The sequence below is a fragment of the Anser brachyrhynchus genome (genome assembly GCF_964034855.1).
Source record: "Anser brachyrhynchus genome assembly, chromosome: Z".
In the NCBI taxonomy this organism is placed as follows: Eukaryota; Metazoa; Chordata; class Aves; order Anseriformes; family Anatidae; genus Anser; species Anser brachyrhynchus.
In genome coordinates, this window is record NC_137697.1 from 15,707,300 (window position 1) to 15,729,681 (window position 22,382).

The following is a 22,382-nucleotide window of genomic DNA, read 5'->3' on the forward strand; positions in this document are numbered from 1 at the left end:
TGCATACTAAATAACAGGATATTATCTGTGCTGTTTCCCAACAACATAGATCTAATTTTTAAGTATTCCATATGGTTAGTAACATATAAAGAGCAGAAATACAAGATACCCATTAGATAAAGTTATCTGTATCTTTGCAAAAATAAGTACTTTAACTATATCTTTCTTCAAAGTAAGTTCTTAGCCTTATGTTAATTATTTTTATATGCACTATCAAATTCTGTCATGCAGTCCAATGAACTAGCCACTACACATCTCCAAGTGTATTGTAAATAATACAATAGTGGGAGACATCTTGATTCTGCAGTCAGGCATTTTTTTTTTACAATTGCATTTTCTTTATTAGTGGGAAGATAGTCCATGATCAGATATGGCAGTTTTAATTTTACAAGCAAATGAACTCTAAACTAAGGATTCAGAAAGACTTTTCTCAGGAAGAGAAAGAGACTGAAGGGGAGAGAAAGGTTGGCCTGGTTAGAAGAGGTCTTGGATTTAATATTCATAGACAGCTACTATACATAGGCAACTTGCTAAAGTTTTAAGAATCGGTGAGAAAAATAGGACAATGCATCATGTCTAAACTGGAAATTATAGCAGTTATAATGAGCACGAAAAGGAAAGAAAAGGAAAGAAAAGGAAAGAGGGAAGGGAAGGGAAGGGAAGGGAAGGGAAGGGAAGGGAAGGGAAGGGAAGGGAAGGGAAGGGAAGGGAAGGGAAGGGAAGGGGAGGGGAGGGGAGGGGAGGGGAGGGGAGGGGAGGGGAGGGGAGGGGAGGGGAGGGGAGGGGAGGGGAGGGGAGGGGAGGGGAGGGGAGAATTTACAGAATTAAAAACAAAACAACAACAGCAACAACAACACAATCACCACCACCACAACCACCCCAAACAAACAAACAAAAACTGAAGCTTCTAAATTAAGTGAGATTTTATTGAGCCACCATCAAGGAATATGAATGATCTTAGGTCATCAGTCAGGACACGTTTTATCAATTAATAGTGTTGCCTTGTGACCCATATCTGTGCCCATGCCTCATGTCACACTTCAGTCAAATGAAACTTCAGTAGCCCTAATCATAGTACAGGGATCCTGGGGTGGTTGTTGGGAGAAGATAGATACTTGTTTGGACTTTTTGTGTTGAAAGTATACTGCCTGTTTTAGACACTATACCCCTTTTTGTTACAATTTAGCTTAAATTATTATATATAAAAATAAAACTGATTTTTTTTTTATTTTTTAACCTGTGTGATTTTATTTTAAAGAAGGGACTTACAATTCTGAAAAATAAATAAATAATTAAATAAATACATAAATGGTGGAAAAAAATAGATTTGTTGCTAAACACTTTTCTGCTAAACATTATTAGAATGGATGATATTATTTTCACAGTCTTTCCAAGGACTTGTTAATTCACAACATGTTCTAAAAATACTGTGTGCCTCTGACATTCCAGTTTTTCTATTTTAGATAAGCATATGCTAAGTCTATTAAAAGATTTGAGAGGAAGGAGTCATTTTTGTGATAAGTGATTTTGCTCCAAGTTCAATTAAAATCTGCTGTGAGATTAAGATCATTCTGGGGCAAGTGAAGTGACTAAACAGAGCGTATTTTAGTTACCAGAAATTTGTGATATAAAAGTATTAATTAATTATTGATTGACTATTATTTCTCTGTATTATGTTGTCAATTACATATAATAATTTATTATGAAACATCCACACTGGAACCACTTGAACTTTTACTATATAGTATGTGCTGATGAGTCAATAGTTTGTGTGATCTTTCTGTAAATACTCGAGTTATTTTTTCTTTCAATATATGTGCTTTGGGAAAGGTCTAACACTGGAAAAAAAATATTTATTCAGTTATTCTTCAGGATGTACTAGGAAGTTAATATAGATAAAACACAGAGACACATAGATATAACACTGCATTACAATACTGGCCACCTGAAGTACTCAGAAACTCACATATAGGTACAGAAAAGAAGTTTGATTTTCATAAATATGGGTGGTATGTAAATTCTGTCAAAGTTACTGTACAGTGCAAATATTTGGCATAAAAGAAAATGTTGTACAAAACAAAGCAGTGTAGTACAGGCATCTTAGCCAAAATTGTGTGTCATTTTCATCATTCTGAAGATTAAAAGGGAATAAATAATATGTTCCATCCATTTGTTGCCTCCGCTCATAAGTAAAGTCCACTTTGAAACTTGAGTGCTTCATTTCAGTGCTTCTGAGACTGAATGAAATAATCAAATTGCTATTTGTGGTGGCAGATGTTTGGAAGGGGCTATTTCCCCACAAGATAGCTTCAGGTAGATTTAATAAAATCAACAACTTGTGTTTGAACTATGTTCTGTAGGATGAAACATGAACCCCTGGGAGCTTATGTGAAGCTGATTAATAAACAACTCTGGCAAATTATCCTCTTCTTAATTCTCAGAAGCAGAAGTCTTTGAGCATGCCTAAATGTGACGTGACCAGAATTTAGCTTTTTTATTTTTTTTTGTCTAGTATATATGAAAGTATATTGGGAAAGAATTTCTTTCTTGGTCAAAATCCTCATTTTGCCTCTTCTTTGACTGTTAGCCTTTCTTGTCTGTCATTATAGCATTTTGTCAGCCGATGGATGATGATTCAGTTATGTCTGCACAAGAAGAGAACATGTTCCACAACATAATCAAATCAGGGTGGAAATAATCCTCAACTTTTATCTAAGATCAAAGAACACTGGCTGAGTGTCTGATAATGCAGTTTCCAGTTAATATGCTGGTCAGTATTATATTCAATGAAAAGATAACTGGGGCTTCAATTCATGTTCCAGCAGCAGGTTGTATGGAGAAAAAATACATATCCACCCAAAATGTTGTCTTCTGTGAAAGAGGCCTAGAGAGACACAGTTAAGGAACCTGAATGATGTAAAAAATGTTTTGTACTTAATAGCTGTTCTATCAAGGGAGTTCTTGGATTTTGAAATTAATTTAGTCCAATATGCAATTGTAAAAGATTCATTTGATTGGATATATTTTAAATTTAACTTTGATTCTCTTCACTAAATAATGTGTGAATCTGAAATAATTGTAAAATTCAAGTATGCTTGCTTTTTTCATTCATACTCCTAAGCTTAGCTCAGTAAAATGATTTTCCTCTTTGTTTATACTTGATGAAATATAAATATATACAGGAACAATTGTGAACAGATACATTCTCTTTTCATGCTTTGATGAATTCAGACAGAATTCTGGGATCATAGACAAGAATTCAAAATGTCACAAATTTGCTTTCTAGTACTTAGAGCGAGCTTACAAATAAATAAATAATCTTTGTATCATAATAGGAATAATAGAGTATATGTATTTTAGTTATGATCATATTATATACATATATATATTTATATTTATGTATTTGTGTATATAAACAGAAACATGCACCTGTGTGAATATATTAAAAGTTAGTGAACACTACTAGTAATTTAAAACCACTATTATGTGATAGTTAGAAGACTGTGAAGAAATAAGGTAAAGCTGTAGTAAAATATAGTGGTTTCCAGGAAGTTACATCTTAGTTTTGCTGAATTTTTAAATTAGAGAAGAAATAGTATGGTGTATAAATTAAAGCAGAGTTGTTGACAACAAACATCAACTGCTTCCATGTAGTCAGTGCTGCACTGCAGGCAGGATAGCCCTTTGAAAATTATTTACACTCAATTTGTTTTTAGACTGCTCTCTGACTATGTATAATCCCAGTGTCTGTTTTTTTCAGTAGCTAGTGCTTTAATCTAGCTCTGATTATAATTATACTTGTTAGAGATTTCACAGCTGGTCATTTTTCCGCTTCCATTAGACTGTAATTGCTTATTCCTGTATGATACATTAAGACAGAATAGCTCTGATTACCGGTAAAATACCTGTAGCTTGAAAATCACAGTTGAAGTGTAACACTAATTATGGAACATCATATGTGGTCTAAATCCTACTGTTAGGAATTATTTCTAACTTAAGTTTTGTTTTACTGAAGTATTTGCATTCAAAACTTTTCTAATAACGTACAGCAATCACTTTGCTTGGCAATACGTATCAGAGTTACAGAACGTTTCTGGAAAGAATGGTGCATTTGAATCAGGTTTTTTATCTTAACCTGACAAAATCTTTTCATAATGTTTTCCTTTGGTACTTGATTTGACCTGTTGTGCTGACATTACAGTTTGAGGACTGATAGAAATGTCCATGTTAGGGATTGTGATCAGCATAAATGGGTTTTGATCTTTCTAAGTAGTTAATTAATTTACTAATTATATGAGCTAGGATTTCTCCCTTTGTAAACATACGATTATTAAAAAAAAAAAAAAAAGCATGGATATAATGTAACTACTACAGATACAGAACAAAGAAATGTTTTTCAAGAACTATTCTGCTTGAAAAAATCATGTGATTGGATCCTGTAACCCACTGGTTCACTTTTTGATTTAAAAAATAAACCAAAACAAAATAAAATCAGTACTGTAGAGTTAGAACCTCTGTGAGTTCCTCAGAAAACTATCTGCTTGGATTCTGAATGGATCTCCTGTATTTAGGTGATGTAGTAGATGAAAATCTTCAAAATAATTGAGTAAATTCTCAGATATAAAGGGATATGGCACCTCTTGTGCCTCTGGATATGTTACATTCTGTAAGCATTCTAAATGTGAACTAGAAGGTAGCCTGAGCCCTCAGAGTTAGGTCCACCAACACCACAGCCCTTTCCAGCCAATGTTTCTATGATTCTGCTTCTCCATGGAATTTTACAGCCTGTGACCTAGTACCTCTTTCCGGTGGGACTTATTTTATGGTACGGGCCACTAATTCCCCGATGGAATTACATTTTATCAATTACATGCTGTAATGAAGTTTTTCACGGCATAAACTTGAGCACAAGTTCATTTTGTATTACTCAGCGTTTTCCTTTGAAATAACATTGCACCGAATCTCCAAAGTGGCATTATTATTTCTTCTGCTAATTTAGCAAAAACATCATTAGTGTTTTTAGTGTTTTTACTTGACTTTTTTTTTTGTTGTTTTTACTTGGCTTTTTTTTCCCCCCATGGGATCGTATTTATTACGTGTGAGTAGTCAACAATCTTTTATTCATATGTAACAATTAAAAATAGTCTTACTCATAAATGGTAAAGCAGTTTCACACTTCTTTTTTCTGAATTTATAAACACAAAATATTAGTTTTACATATTCTGTTAACTCTCACCTCTCTTTCTTTGCCTAAGTCTAAAAAGTCAGATTTCCTTTTAAGTACAAGAAATAATGTTTGCTCATTTAAAATTTGATCCTGGAATGTTATTATCATTCTAGTCCTCATGCAGCAAAGTATCTGAAAGCCTGAATTCCTGTTGCATGTTACTCCTCTGCATGAAGACTTTTGAAATTTTCTTCCCAAACTGAATCTTTCTACCTATGCATTTAAGTTTGTTATATATTTATTGTGAAGAGCTGTTTGTAGATTTTCTTGCCAAGTTTAATGTTCACTTGTAAAGCTTCAAATTCTGTTCCTTCATGTGTCAAGATCTTGCTGCTGCTTTGATTGATTGATTCTTTTTGAAATATATATGTAGGAGTAGGTGGTATCCTTCTTGTGATATCTGTTCTTTTTTTCACATTCCTCCATTTTTTGAAGAAACTTTTGAATAAATATATCTTTCTTTAACCTGTACTTGAAACCATTGTTGTTTCCTCTTCTTTGAAAGAAAAGGGTGTCAGATTTTCTGATAAGGTTTTTCTGGAAATATTTTTAGAAAAGTTGACACTACTAGTTTTGAGCCTTCTTTAATGTCTTATATGATCATAAGAATGACTGTATTGCATCAGAACAGAGTTCCAGGTAGTCCAGTAGTTTCTTTGTGATGGTTGACATTAATAGATGTTTAGAAAAATGGCTACAGAATAGTTAAGTGTATTTATACACTGTAAATGCTGCTTATCTTCTAGTTTGTCCACAGATGTGAATTTGCACAATAACAGCAGCCTACATGCCTATGTTTTTTTCTCACAAAGGTTATAGTTTGCACAGGAAAATTTACTGCAACCTAGTTGGCAGATGACAAGCGTTCTGAAGTTGTGTTGTTTTCAAGAGGTTATAAAATAATTGCCTATATTTAAAGCAAAAGTAAACAAATTATTTAAGCATTTAAAAATGCATTGCATCCAATAAATTCCCCTAAATATCTCTAGTAGCTTTACATGTCTGTACTTTGGTAAAATCAGGATCCCTTTTGGAGACTTTTATCAGAGGTATTTACATGTAGGGCCAAATCCAAATCAAAACAAAAAATTACATAGCATTTTTTATGTGTGTGATGTTATAACACTTAGGGGGAAAAAAAAAAGAGAAAAAAAAAAGAGAAAAAAAAAAGAGAGGAGAGCAGAGGAGAGCAGAGGGAAAAAAAAAAAAAGTGTCCAAACCTACAAAATAGCTTTGCACTGATAAAGGAAATAACATCACTGCATTTCTTATAGAATCACAGAATTGTAGGGGTTGGAAGGGACCTCCAGAGATCATCGGGTCCAACTCCCCTGCCAAAGTAGGTTCCTTAGAGCAGGCTGCCCAGGTAGGCGTCCAGACGGCTCTTGAATATCTCCAGAGAAGGAGACTCCACAACCTCCCTGGGCATCCTGTTACAGTGCTCCGTCACCCTCACTATGAAGAAGTTCTCTCGCATGTTGGTGCGGAACTCCCTGTGCCCCATTTTATGGACATTTCCCCTTGTCTTTTGGCTACCTGAATTATGGCCAAATTGGGAATTACGTGCATGCCCAGTAGCATGCCCGGTAGCATTTCTTCTAGTTCTAGATCATGAACTGATTCTTTTTATAGTGGGGATGTTCAGTGTTTAGCTTACAATGATACTCAATACTGATCTGTTAAAACCTTCCTAATTATTTCAGAATTACTTTGGAGAAAAACGCAAGGGAAACAAATGTGATCATTTATGAGAGAGTAATAGAAAGAGATAATGTGTTTTGAATTCTCCTTCCAATATAAACAGCTGTTTGTACCATAATGCTGGTACTGACACCAGATTTAGTACCACCATCCATTGTAGTGACCAGAACTCTGAAATAACTGCCATATGTAAAAGATTAAATTTCTCATTCCTTGGAGCAAACAGGAAATATTAATAGGTCAATAGGTCTGCTAATAATGCTTTCTGATGAGACTGTGTTCCTCTTAAAAGTTTGAGCTTAAAATTACAGCATTCATTAGAATTGCTAAATATGATTATACATATGCTAAACACAACTCTCAACCACTCTGAGCTAAAAAAGAAGAGGCCAAACTGTAAAGCAATTTAGTTTAAATCTAGTTTAATTATGCCACTTAATGTCAGATCTCCCAGTGAAGAGAATGCACGGATAATGTACTTGAAATAATGTGAGATTCATAGATCAATCACACCTGATATTTTTACCTTCATTTTTACACCTCTCTTTAATAATTTACAATCTTAAACTGGAACAACATAAAGGTTGTGGTTGGCTGGTATGTGTCAAACTATGCCAGCTGCTGAGATGCTGAGATGTTTTCAGGATAAATAAGTATTTCCTTTTTAGAGTCACCTATGGTCTCTTGAATTACATTTCTTTCATCAAATACCAAGACATTAGGACAGTGTTCTGTGTATAACCTTTTGATGTCAACAGCTTTACTGCAGGGGTATCAATGGCTTAGTGACAAGCAAGAGAACACAGAGGCATTTAGCATAAATAGTGTATTTTCAAAAAACAAAAAACAAAAACAAAAACCAACAACCAAACCAATCAGTGAAACGAACAAAACCCAAACTGAACCAAATAAACAAACAACAACAACAAAAAACACTTACAATAAAAATCCCACTGCCATACCCAATCATGTACTAGATTATGTTGTTTCTATTTGGCATCTTTAGCCTTTATTTCTTTTTCCTTGGTGAAGAGATTTTAGTAGTGCTTCTGGCTTATCTAAGAATTACATCTTGCTTTGATGAGATTATTTTTTTTCTTGGAGACTTCAATACAATTTAAAGATTCCCAAAATGAATAGACAAGTCCTAGCTAGGGATAGATAGTAGTAGCAGCATATTGGTGACAGAGGTATCTTTCTGATAAGGAGGATGTGTCCTTTTAATATTTCCACAAGTAAACTATGATAATTTAAAGCCAGGCAAATTTTTTCCAGAGCCTGTAAAAGTTGATAATTAAAGATCAGCTTTGAAACAACTAGAGAAGTCATTCAAATTCTAAAAGTTTTGGAGCCAAATTGGGGAAGGGGAAGGGGAGGGAAAAGAGGAAGGGGAAGGGAGAAGGGAAGGGGAAAAGGAAAAAGAATAAAAAACTAAGTTGATGGCAAATTCAAATATCTAATGCACAGTCACATATTAAGGGAATGTTTGGTAACGACAGACCATTGGAGGTCAAAGGAATTAAAAATGAGTGGACAAAAGGAGAGTTTGATGAAGACTGTCCTGCAAACATAGCTCTTTTTTAATCTAAGCTTTAAAATCTTTAAAATCTTTAAAATATCTGCCTAACAATTGATATACCAAAAGCTACAAGAATTTCCTCAGGTGTCTTTGATGTCTGCCCAGAAGACAAGTATTCTCTGGAAGTCACTGGTGGTCTTTTTATGTCTCAGTATACTGCCACTGCTATAGAAAGAGGTGATAGAGAAGTTACCTACAGAGTTCACTGCATTAGGAATCTTCCAGACAGCTCTAAAGCAATATTATTTTGGCAAGGCAGAAAGAAGACTGCTTAGTACAAGCCACATTGTAGTTCAGTATTTTTATTCTGCATTTTTTTAAAGCACTAAGTTGTGGCTTATACCTGTCTTCATGAAAGTTCTGAATGGGACTGAGTTTAAGCCATTGCTGTACTCTTCCAGAAATATTGCACTTTTCATTTCTTGCTTAAAATGGGTAGAATGTGACTTGTTCTGTGTTGCAGAATGCCTCTTTCCCTTTTTATAGGTAAGCGAGATTTAAAGCATTTTTATGTAAAAAACATGAGTAATTTTGCTGACCATTTCAATGTCTTTTGTGAACTTAATATTCTGCACAGAAACACATTCCTTTACTCTTGGGAAAGTTTGAAATGTTATTAATATTTAATGGCAAGTTTCCAATAATTTGTTCCAAATGAGGGAACACTGCAGATTTGAATACAAGGGTTTATCACAGGGAAAAGCAGAGGTGAAGAGAAAATTTTTGGCAAGTGTGCTTGGTTTATGGCTTAAGAATGTCCTTTGTACCACTAATTCAAACTTTTATCTTAGAGAGTTATAAAACTATGCTCCTAAAAAAAACCTCCAGAACAAAAATGTGCTAAGCCTGGTGTTGTCATGAGGAAAGAATTATGTTCATAGCTCTCAGTAGCTAAGAGGTACTGTTAACTAACCAGTGGACTAGGATTTGCATAATATTGTAACATGATGACAGTATTATGCAAATTTGTGCAGTGCAATGAGCTACTAACATAGAGCTATTATCAAAATGGCTGGTTAAACTTTATCCATAGAGCCCACCTCATCCTGAATAATAAGGGCAAGTTAATTAAATATCAGTAATGAATATTAATAGAGATAGCTGTCTTCAAGATGCAGAATAGGACAGATGACAAGAGAGTAAGGTGAAAGCTTATTACTCCTATTTTACAAATAGGTTCTAGAGAGAAGTAGTTAACACGAAAGATTTATAAGTATATAATTGAAGTATAGAAATGGGAAGCAGCAGAAGGTACAGCGGAATTCCAGTATACCTGGACATTGCTCTATGCTTGTGTGATAACAGCCAGCTTGGCTCCAATTCTCTGAATGTATATTTTAGCCCAGTATTTTTTGTTTGTTTGTTTGTTTTTTCTTCACTGCTAAATGAAAGGTGAATGCCTTTCAAAAATGGTGGGAGATCAGGCAAAATTGTAAAAGTTTTAACAGAGCTGTAAAACAAAGAAACAAACAAAAAACAATGAACAACATATTTGTCATAAGACAGGAACACACCTATTTTTAGATTATTTTTAAGCTTTGTGTGTTGAAAAGCCAGTTTTGAAACACTGTCAAGTTACAAATACCAAATAGAAGTTACTAAAGCAGAATGAGACAAGGACTATTTAGTTTCTCCATCTATGCATGAAATAGCTCTGCTTCATATGTTACTAATATGAATAAGTCTCACATCATTGGGACTGGGTTGCTGCAACCTTACCCCGTTGTATGATGACCACTTTCAGAGGAAGCAAGTACACTCCTGGAGGCTAAGGAGACTTACTGCTGAGTCTGAAGACTGTAGGTAGAGTGTTTGAGTGTCAGGCTTCTCAGATTACTGTTCCTTGAAATATTATTGTAGATATAACAGATTTTGTGTGTTCCTTTCACTGAAAAGCAAGTTGTGTTGAGCCTTTCAAGCTTTGATAGAATTCAGTGTCAGGTGTCAGCATTCCTAAATGATTTTGGTTTTAGTAAAACTTATTCTTAATACAATAATTCCAGTCCATATTAAAAGCCTCTAGTTACTTCATTATGCACAGGGCCACATCTTGTCTCTAAATACAAAGATTAAATAAACAAACAAACAAACAAACAAAAATTGTTCTTGTACAGTCACAGGACTCTGGGAGCAGGAGCTCTAAAGACCAAATATGACAACATTAGGAATATCACATGATTTTCCAGCTGCCTGTCGAAGAAAGATCCTTATCAAAACTGTGCTGGTTTTCTTGTATGTCATATTTTTTTTCAGCATGGCTCTCTGTTGTCTTATTATTTATTTTTTTTTTCTCTGAAAAATATTAGGAAATTTGTACAGTCTGATATACAAGTAATTAAAATAACAATACAAATATGAAGCTGTTCAACTGATTTTTCATCAGAAAAAGGCTGGATTCTGATGTAATTAGCCTTTTAATTTTCCTCAGAAAACATGCCTTCATTATTACGTGGTGTGAATTATAACATTTTATAAATTCTTGATTTCCACCATACGTATTTAGAGCTGACCTTAAAGTTTGGTTCCATTAATATGGAACTAATAGAAGAAAAATATATCCTGAAAGTTAAACCTAAGTCTTTCCGGAAAGAAAAATACTTCTTAAGCCCCAACATGAAACATGGTTAAAATATGTGGTTAAAATATAAAATGATACTTAAATCAAATTAATCTGTTTTACTCTTGAAGAGAAGCCAGGACCCACTGATCTGACAGATTTTTTTATAAAGTGTGTTTAAAGATGGGGAAGAAGGACCAGAAGAAATGATCACCACTTCCCCCAGAACATGACAGGCCACAAAGTGAAGACAGGACAAGGAGAAAGCTGCAGTTCATGGCAGGGAAAGAGGGAGACATGCTATGAAAATGGCAGAGGGGCTCAAAACTTAACTCCAGAACAAATGGCAGCTGAGGTCAAGCTACACTGAGCTAGAAAAGAGGCAGTAATGCCAGGAACTTCCTAAGCATTGTGCTTTAGGAAGGAGTGGTAGTTGAACTGCCGAGAATGAAAAGTTTTATGCAAGTCTTAAAAATAAAGAAGGATAGACAAGAAAGAAAAGGAAAGAAGAAAAATAGGAAATTTAAAAGGAAATAAACTTCTGCAACAGTCACCAGCTGCGTGGATGTTGTGAGAGAAAGCAAATCGGGCAGTAAAGTACTTTTACAACCCTGGCTTGGACAGTCTGGGAGCCAAACTATTCCTCTAGGATAATCTCTGCCCTACCTCCTGCCTGCCAGGACAACCCTCCTAGACCCATTTTGTTGGCCCATTTGGAATAATGCCTCTGCTCTCAGCTCTGGCCCCAGCTATTTCCAGCTGGCCCTGCCATGCTCCTGCATCCCTCCCATATGAATGAACTGCCAACTGTGATTTCGGTGTGAGTTATAGGGACTAACATACAGCTCTAGCAGATGTGTACTGGCAGACTGAGTAGATGGCTTTTTAAGTTACAAATGTTTGCTTTCAATACATATATATATATATATATATTTATAAATATACAAACACATGCACATATACATACAGTATGCATATAGTATACATACATACATACAGTACACATACAGTACATACATACATACATATAAAAGAACATAATTCCAGGGAAATCTAAACCATTAGAAGTCTGGAAAGAGCTACTGAAAGGAGATAGGTACATAATCAAAGGCTGAATTGGCAATACATAGTGGTGTATCTTCTGTGCATACCTTAGCTAAAGAAACTGCTTTGAACTGTTTTCCATTCCTTGTTGTAAACGTTTGTATGTGTGTGTTTCTGCATGCCTAACAATTCCTGTTGGAAGATCTGTTTGTTGAGAAATGATGCTCCCAAGATAGTCTGCTCCTCTTCCTCCAGCAACTTTCCTCTCTTTCATTTTTCTTCACGCCCTTCTCAGTTGCTTCGGCTATAGACCCACATTTGCTCTGTCTGGGTATTTTCATTCACTTATTGCATCAAGTCTTTTTATTTATCAATAGAAGAAATCAGAGAAACATAGATTCTCTTTGACGGAGTTTGTAAATATACCTTTAGGAAGCAAGGGCAGGAAAGAAACAAGAAATTTATAAAGGAGCTGCAGTTCTTGGTTGCTGTGCCAATTTTGTGTTAGTTCACAGAAAATGTTGACCTGTAAAATGAGAATTCACCCAATTCATATTTCTAATTTTATCTTTCTGTTTGCCACTCTACAAATGTTGTGGACATGCAGCAGAGATATAGATGCCATCCAAGAAATCCTCTTCCACTGCTGCTAGTTTTCTGGCACAAGCTGCATTGTGATATGAGTAAAACTTAAAATGTGGTGAGATGTATCTAAAATGATATTTGTATGTTTAGCATACATGACTGAAATGCAGAGGCACAGAGTCACTCGGGTATGCTACAAAATCAGTTTGTGTTTTGCAGACTGAATTCTGTAATGACAGACTCATTAAAAGTTCTTGCTGCCACATGCTGTTTGCTTTCACCTTCAAAACTGTCTGCATTACTAATGATTAACTCCACATGGAAGTTATTTACATAAAGTATTGTTCAGTGCCACAGTGCTAGGCAAGGGAGAGAGGGAGTGCACACACTCAGCAAATTAATTCAGAAAGGGCCAGATTTAAATGCATTGCTCACAATCATTGGCATAATCAAAGTATATGTGCTACCATGGCCAAGTCTGGGTGAAGTCAGCCTTAGTAGGTCTTGACAGTGAGGGAGATTTACTTCTGCCAAGTTAACTCAGCTAACTAAGCACTGCAAGCCTAAATGGTTATTATTTTTCAAGATCGTTATCAGAACTATGGATTTTTTGTTTTCTATTTTGAGACTTTCTTGACCCCATAAATGCTTAACTTCATGTGCAATACTGGTTCTTTTAGTGCCAGCTAGATCACTGTTACTAAGTGTTTCTAGTTGCTCAGATGGCTGTTATTGTATAACTCTCCATTCTTCTGGGAGCAGTGCTGTCAGCAACTGGTGAATTCCCTATACACTAAAGCTTTCTATGGCATGGCACTAGAATCTGTAGGAAATTTCCCAGTTGTTCAAGGGTAGTTTCAAGGGAGAAGCACATGACAAAAGCCTTGTTCATGTGTTTACTGTAAAAATAACTGATGTATCTTCCCTTTAAGCTTTTATTATATTGTCAGCTTCACAGTTTTAAGTTTAACTTGAGTGAATGGCCAAGGTAATCTGGAATTATGTAGCTCCACAAGGGATTCTATAGGTACATTGGTCAGGAAAGAAAGGCCAAGGAGAGTGTTCCCCCTCTGATAAATGGGAAGGGAGAACTGGAAGAGACATGGGGAAGAGAGCACATGTCAGGATCTGGAGCATAAAAATGTTTGTAAATACCCTACTTCAATTATAAGTGGAAATTAATAAAAGAATAACATAAACACAAACAAATCACTACCAATAAAAAACCCAACCCATACCAGAGATATCAGAGCACACAAGGCCAAACTGTGCAGGTGTTCCAAATACTCAGAGCCACGTGCTATTTGTTAGCATGCTGTATGCCGTGCTCAGAAATTGGATAATTTCTGAAGTGCTATTTCCACTAAGCCTCATCTTTCAGTGATTTAATGTCTAAGATCTGATACCTTTTTAAAAAAAAAAACAAACTAAGATTGTGTTACTAACCAGACCTTTGGTTTGTCACCTAACTAGAAGCTAATGGAATTGCAGGAACTTCATTAAAAACAATTTATGAATGCAATTTTTTTATTTTACTATATTTTTTTTATTATTATTTGAAAATATTCCTTGCAGCTGTTGAGACACCTTTTATTTTGTTTTAAGATTTGTAAAATAACTCTTCTTGTCTCCCATGCATAGAACTTTTCATAAATCATTGTCATTCCCTCACTGTCATTCATTCCCTTCTGCTTGTCTACTCTACTACTTTAATGAACCTTATCAGACCTGTCCTTATCAGACATTATTTACATGAATTAACAGGCCCCCAAGATGATTTATGTGTCTTATTTTCTGCCCATCAAAGATGGAAATGAACTGCTTTGGTTAAAATGTCATTTAGTAATAGGTCAATTTTTATTCTTCCTCAGGCTTATTTTATTTAGTTTGCTTGGAAATAAATACAAATGCAAAATGCAGACATTATATTTCAGAATATAAATGTAAAAAGATGGTCATTGAATAAATTCCATGGTCTTGGGAAAAAAAATAATCAATCAAACAAAAGCAAAACAAAACAAAAAACTAAGGTAAAATAGCAGCAGTCAGTACCCACACCTGAATTGGAAAAGGTTTTCTTCAACTACATACCAGTATCTCAGTGAGTTACAGATATAAATACAATGAAATATGAAAATTATTTTCTGCTCAGTTCTTCCGTAAGAATGAAAGCTAACAGACAGAAAAGCCATTTATATCATTACATTATTTGTTTCAAATACATTAAATTGTTGTAATAAAATATATTTAAGTATTTGATGTTTCCAGTATGCTAGTTTTTCAGACATGATATTTTTTCAGACATGATATTTTTGTTCCTTAGCAGTACTATAAAAGGAGCCTTCTTTAGGGTGTTTGAGAATATATTCTAGTCAGAATACAAACATGCTTATGAATGTGTGAGACACAAACCTTTTGATAAAATTGATTGCTAATATTCATTTCATTTCTTACACAATCATAAACGTTCCAGCACATAATTTGTACATTCAGCCAGTCACAATTATATTCTTTATAGAAAGTGAATTTTTCATATTGCCAACAGGACTGTTCAACATGTGAACCTAATAATCTCTACCCTATTCATGGTCATCTTTCTATACTGTATGCTGAAATACCACATAAGAAAACTTTTTTATTTATAAAAGTATTAGCTACAGGCACATATTAGGTACCTGCGTTAAGAATAACCCCAAATACCTAGTTCCTTCCTTGACCAAGTTTAACGAAATGCCTAGGTCCAGCATTTCCTCTCCCAAAGTCAGTCCATGCTTATATTCCCATCTGCAGATTTGTTTCCTTCTGTGCAAAATTATTTAAGAAATTTTCATCTTGATTTGTCTTCCTTTACACTCATTTTTACTCTCTGTAATCAAGAACACCTACGTCTATACAAAATCTCCTTAAGACTCTACAGAAAGTGGTATGTATCTTGGGATAGGAAGCCTCACTGGCTTATGGCTCAACAGCTGGAGCTGTTCACCCTTATCTGCAGACAGGCTTCAGTGGAAATCACCCACAGCAAAATAAGATTTACTTCAGTAATGGTGAGCTTCAGCTTGTCATACAGTCATATTTCCAACCACACATGCCTCTGACTGACAAACAAGCAGATAGACACTGCCAAAACTTGTTTGTAAATCGTATCTGTTCTGTACAGTAAAGCTGTGTGCTTGCTACAGGCTGTGTTTTCCTTCTGTCTCTCCCAGCTCTTTTCCCTAGTATCAAATCAAATAAATGAAGCAGGCAAAACATGTGAGAGTAAAACTTACTCCATAAAAGAAATACAAAGACAAGGTTTTAGGTAATGAAAAGTGATATTTCTTCTTTTAATAATGATTTTACTCGACATTTCAATGGTACTTTCTTTTATTTACAGAGTATAACCTACTGAGAAAGAAATGATCTCCAAGTATTAGAATACACACAGGCTTAGTGCAAGAGTCTTAATACCTTAATATTCAGTAATACCATCAGAAAAACTGGAAGCAGTTCTGTTAATGCAGCTATCCAGCCTCCAGACCACAGGTGAAAAAGGCTTGGCCAGCTCAGAGTATAAACAGGAAAAGTTTAGGGTTGTCTGGCCTTTCACAGACAAAACGGCAGAGTCTAACCTCTCATGAGACTTATTAGGGTTTAACTTCTGTAAAACTTTCAGTCTTGGAGCACTGAAGCTACATCAAGGCAGTAGCAACAGTAATCCAGAATGAACTGAATCCATATATTTTAGGTAAAACTTTGTTTGGTCTCAGTAACTGAAACCAAATAGAAAAAAAAATCAAGAATATTTCTTGTTTTGTAAGTGGTTTCTGATGTATGTAGAATCTACTTTGTTCCTTTATTAGTTTAAGGATGAACAAAATGTAAAGAATGCCATTTCAATCTATTTTTCTCTTCTTCATAAGAGTACTACTAACACAAAAACCATTTCAGAAAACAATCCAAATAAAACATTGTCTACCACAGGTTGATTTTCTCTCTCAGTAGGAAGACAAATTAAATAAATTTGTTCTTATTGTATGTTAAACTAGTTCTTATCTACTCAACAAATCTGAAATAATGAAATTATGATTCAAAGTCCATTAAAACTAAAGATGTTCAGTTGATCTATTAGAGTTACAGGATTACACTGAAATGTTATGTATGTTTCATCTAAAGCTTTTAATGTTTATGGTTAAAAATGATAAATAAGCATGTTGCAACGGGATACTTGTAATTTGGTTATTGATGGTGTCTCATAATCTTAGTACAGACATGGGTAGCTATGATAGATGTTGCATCTAAATGTAGTAGTAACAGGTAGTCCCTGCCCAGATGGTTGCTAATGGAAGTAAAAAAAGCAAGGAGTAGGAAAATGGAAAACTTAAATTCATGACTTTACAGACAGGAAGATGAGATACAGAGAATGAGGGAGAAAACTGGTTTGCGGCAAGGGACTGCTAGCAGACCTTTTTTTTTTTTTTTTTTTGGTCAGCTATTATGCTTATTTTAAAAGAACAGTATGTCAGCTTTTATTTTGTCAGCACAAATCCATATTTGTGCTAAAGTTGGCACGAGCATCAATGGCTTAAAATCACAAAAACAGAGCAAGTAGACATTGCCTTTTTAGCCAGGACATTCCCGGACTTCAGAAATCATAGTAGTCTTATGGTGAAGATCTTAAGGACGCTGATTTATCACAGTTTTTGGTCCAGAACATGAGACTTTATGGAAATGTCCAAGGCAGAAGCAGGAGACGAGGTTCTCACCCAAAATTCGGGTTGTTGCATGACATGAAGCAATGAAAGACATCTGTTATAGTACCTGACACACTGCCATACCTTTCTGCTTCTCACCTCGTTGCAGAATGGACATATTCCTCCTATTTTGATCCAAAGCATAATTCTCCTTTTTCCTGTTATCCTCAGTTTTCTCCCTGTTGATTAGCTTTATGAGGGGGATTGCAGAGTTGTACAATGGCCATTGTTGGAGTTTTCTTCCTTTTTTTAAAAAAAAAAAACAAACACATATTTCAATTTATCTGCAGTATGTAAAAAGTTTCTCTATTACTGTTTTAGGACACAGCAGGTCAGGAGAGATACAGAACAATTACCACAGCTTACTACCGGGGTGCAATGGGCTTCATTTTAATGTATGACATCACGAATGAAGAATCCTTCAATGCTGTGCAGGATTGGTAAGTAAAACTTGGATCTCATATTAACTATCACAGAGAATGTTTGATATCGCTTGCCTGTTGTGATAGTGTAAATTATTTTTGAATAGTTATTTCCAGATACAGTGTCCAAGCATTCCGATACCCAAAGGTAGGATTTTTGTTCTTGTGGAAAGACAGTGACTACTTTAAATGTGGTGGATCTGATTCTTAGCAACCATTGTGTTTTCTGTGATGTCAGTTAATGTAGGTTATTTATAACAGTAAAAACAGCAACATGCTAACATAGAGAGTAATTGCTAAAATACCAGAAAACGTTTCCATAGTTCACGGAAAGAAATGGGATTCTGTGCGTGGGGTTGTCATTTGATTTAATTTTTTAATGTTGTTGTTAACCTTAGCTGGTTAGACATTACATTTTCATTCATGTAGCTTAAATGTAAAAATTATGAGAAAACTTCATCAGAGTTATAGAATCTAAAATAGATGGTACCTGCATTACCATATATTTTGTGAATGGCAAGATGTCTCCATAACAGCATGTCATTTTAATCAGGTATGGATCAACCAGGATCCAAACAATTTAAGGCTTTTTTAAAGTAAAGCTGACCCAAAAGGAAAACTAGAGCTACTCTCAGCTGTCTCATCTTATCCTTTAAGAGTTATTTTCATATCTGAGAGCCTCCTAGCAGTGCTCTGGGTGATATGAATAGCATTTGTCACATGTGTTCTGTGTGCTCTCTTGCACATTGTTACCATGGGAGAATCATGTTTGAGAGAGTATTTTGTTCAGAGTTTGCATGATTGTTCAGTATATTTCTTTGGCTCTTTTTGTTATTTTAAGATGCGCTTTATTGTATACTCTTTTTTCAGGATTGGCAAGGTCAGAAACACATTTTACATTTGAATTAAAAGGCAATGATGTTATGATGCCTGTTTCTACTGGGAATTGTTGCCTAGCCACAACTCTCCGATAAAAAACGTTCTTTCTTTCACACTCTTCTACTTATTACTGTGGGAGAAAGTACCACTGAGCCCATGGAGCATCATCTCTCTCTACACCTGTATATTTTCTTCATCTGGGTATGCTGAATCTGGCCATTCAGCACTCAGAAAATAAGAACTGAGAACCTTAGCTTGATTCTGCTTTACAAGAAATAAAATCTTGTGTTGCCTAACACATCTAGTCTGAACACCACAGATGTAGTCATTCATCCAATGGAAATGGACAACTCCAGACTGTGTCCTACCTTCTCATTGCTGTCAGTACAACTCTACACTGAATTGCTTTTATGAAGGGTCCATCTCTTTCTGTTTACTAAAGAATCGATGAACTTATATAACTAGTATAGACCAGATGACTAGCTTTTGGATAAATGAATTTCTCTGAAAGGAGACTCTGCATGGTACTCAAAGTGGAAGACAGGTTTGTTCACTGTAACTTGTTATGCGAAGGGGGTATTCTGTCCCTTTTGTACAAGCTGAAGGTATCATGCTGAGGGCTTGATGTTACACATTTGCAAGTACTGCTCTGCTCAACAGCATGAAACAGATTCTCCTACCTAATAGTAGGCAGCTGTAATTTGTAGGTGCTGCTGTGGAAGTTTAGCAAAACCAAGGAACAAAGGAACCCACCCTCAACCTCTGACCCTGCAGGTGTGCCAGCCAGCACCACTGCTTCCTGGGCCTGCCAGCTGAAGCTTTTTCTTGGTTTGGTTCTGCTATCCTTTGTCAACAGGCCAATTCCATTCAAGCACTGGTTTATCTGTGTGATAATGGCTGTTGGTGACCAGCTGTAATCTGCAAATCTCATTGCCTCATCTCTAGGCAAACCAGATGGTATGCCATGTATTATCTAGCTTCCTCTGATACAAAGGTTTCCTTATAGCAACTGTAAATATGAGTACTTATTATTAATTTCCCCACCTGTTTGTTTTCCAGCCTCATAAATCTATTGCCACTGCCATTCCTTCTTTCCTGGTGAAAAATAACTAGGCTTCATACGAATTAAATCAAAACTCACTGTAAAATGAAACAAGAAAATATTTAAAAGTTATGGAGCTTTTAGGTTTGTGAAATATGATTTTCCATAATTTTTAACTAGAAGCTTTACAAACAGTTGGCAGCTGCTGTGGAAATCTGGTGGACAGGGGATTGCATGATTATATGCCTAGAGCTACTGAGGAGTCATCTGCATGATGAAAGGGATGACAGACAGGCATAGTGCCTCACTTGTCAGGATGAGACATAGATTTGCTTTTATTTTCATTTTTAATTTCATGAACCCAGTTGCTGCCCTGCTGTTCTTCCTCTCTGTTTTATTCCTCCCATCTCACAGTTGATAATTGATTTTATTAACCCATACTCCAGTTTTGATATCAACCACAGAACTACAGCTTGCTTCTCAATGGGAGAAAAGTTAAAGAAAACTCACAGTTACCAATGCTGCAGGGGACCAAACGTGACTGTGCACATTTGTCTGCATTTGTGAAAGATACAGGGACAGAGAGGGAGCTTTAAACCCTCTCTGGGGTTTAAAATGCTTTTCGCTGTGATAAACGTGCCTCCATGGCAGTGATACCATTTCACATATGTGCACAATGGGCCAAATCCAAGCTCAAAATCCATTAGCTCTAAGGCTTCATCTAGAAATGACATTACATTTAGGACAACGAATTTCCATGTGCCTTTTAGATCTGGATAAAGGAGTTCATGATTCCTTAAAATCAGTTTGTTCAAGCTTTTGCACTCATATTGAAAAAAAATTTGTTCAATCTGAAATATGGCTGACATCTCTGTTTTGTAACAACAGATGGATTGTCATATTTCCAAATATCCCATGCTTAGGTCAGCATGAATTTGTTTAGCTGTGAGAAATAATATATCTAATTAGACCATTAACATTTTACATAGAAAATAAATCAATGTCTGTATTTTTATTGAAACCTATTAACACCAATATATGCAACAGTTCGGCAGGCAAACATTTTTCTACCAGCGTGTGAGACTGAGAAAGTGTTTTGTCTTGGCCAAAAGACTTGAAAGTCCAATAATTTTCAACCATACTGCAGATACTTCAGGAAACATTCATATCTCACCTTCACTAAGTAAAATCAAAAACCTTAAAGATTACAGATGGCAGTAAAAACAAAAGCTGTAACCTAAGTAGATTTTTTCTTTTGAGATTAAAAAATATTGCTATTAGAAGAGTATTTCTCCAAGAAAATTCATGCAACACCCCACTAGCTATGCCCCTATTTAACGATTACAACCCTTTTCCACTCCTCTATTGAGAGATCTCTAACCAGAATTAATCCATTTCAGTGACTAATTTATTTCTCTATATTAATTTTAGAGAGTATTGCTTGTCTTCTAGCTACCTCTCCTGAAGAAGAATCAGTCACCTACTTTTATCTCTGTGGTGCATTTTGCTGGTATTGTTCTCTGAACTGACATTATTTTAATTATATATTTTCAACTTTTAGAGAGAACTAGAATGAAAGGAAAAAAAATAAAGAGGCAAAATACTTTCTTGCTCTAGATTTCAGAAGCAATTTGTATTTGAATTCTGCAGCTAACAGGAATTTTTGATACTTAATTTTTCTTTGTGAAATATTTGGAGAGGTTCATACATCAAGACTCAGTCCCTGCATAACCTTTTTCCATGGTGGAGAAGAGATGGAATGTATTATTTATAATATTGACATTCCAAAAAAATATTATAGGTCTAGACAAAATGGGGAAAGACAGTTTGCCTTCTTCAGACAGGAAGGATCATTATTAAGAATACTTGTTTAACTAAGGCAGGGGAAGTTAGTTTGTCTCATGGAGCATCTATCACTTGTAGCAGGTTAGGTGAACAACCTGTGTACATGACCAGCCTGAACAAGCCAGTACTGCTGTCCAGGAAGCAGTGCCAAGTCAGTCTCTGCATGTGTTCCCTCCAAAGAAAATGACAGTGGCAGTAGTCACAGCACTGAACAATACTCTCCTCATGTAGATACAGATTTTCAGAAGTTCCCAAGGACCAACATATTCTGTTTTTATTCAGTGAGAGACAGTGCGTGCTGAAAATCTGGCTGCTAGTAGAAACAGCAAAGCAAACATGCTTTGACTCAGCAGACCTCCTATGGAGCTCCGCCCAGATTTTGAAGCTGCCTTTTGCAGGAGGTCTTTTCCTCCAGAAGTGCAGCTAATGCTGCAAGTGCAAGTTGTGTACTTGGATGTGCTTTCTTGCATTGCAGAATCTGCAAAATTATTCACAGATTTTGGGAACATAACTTTTTTCCTGTAAATAGGAACCACTTGAAGGGCATCGTTTTTCTGCTCGGCTGAGGTCTAAAGAGCCCACATTAGAAACAGGCAAGAACCAAAACATGCCATCTAGATGAATTCTTTAGATAACACCCACATATTTCAAGGAACTAATCTAATGAAATCTGATTTTCTTAAATAAACTTCTTTTTAAATCTGAATAGGAAATCAGTAAATGTTACGAGTGTCTCCATGCCACTTCAATGCATATTTGTTTTAG

At 35.4% G+C, this 22,382-nt stretch overlaps 1 protein-coding gene across 1 annotated transcript in view; it reads left to right on the top strand.

Moving 5' to 3' along the window:
- RAB3C (RAB3C, member RAS oncogene family) overlaps positions 1–22,382 on the top strand; it is a 143,054-nt gene that overhangs the window by 50,946 nt on the left and 69,726 nt on the right. Inside the window, exon 3 of the mRNA XM_080573442.1 lies at positions 17,751–17,869. Within this exon, the coding sequence (XP_080429568.1) occupies positions 17,751–17,869 (119 nt within the window). The remainder of the gene's footprint in view (positions 1–17,750; positions 17,870–22,382) is intronic.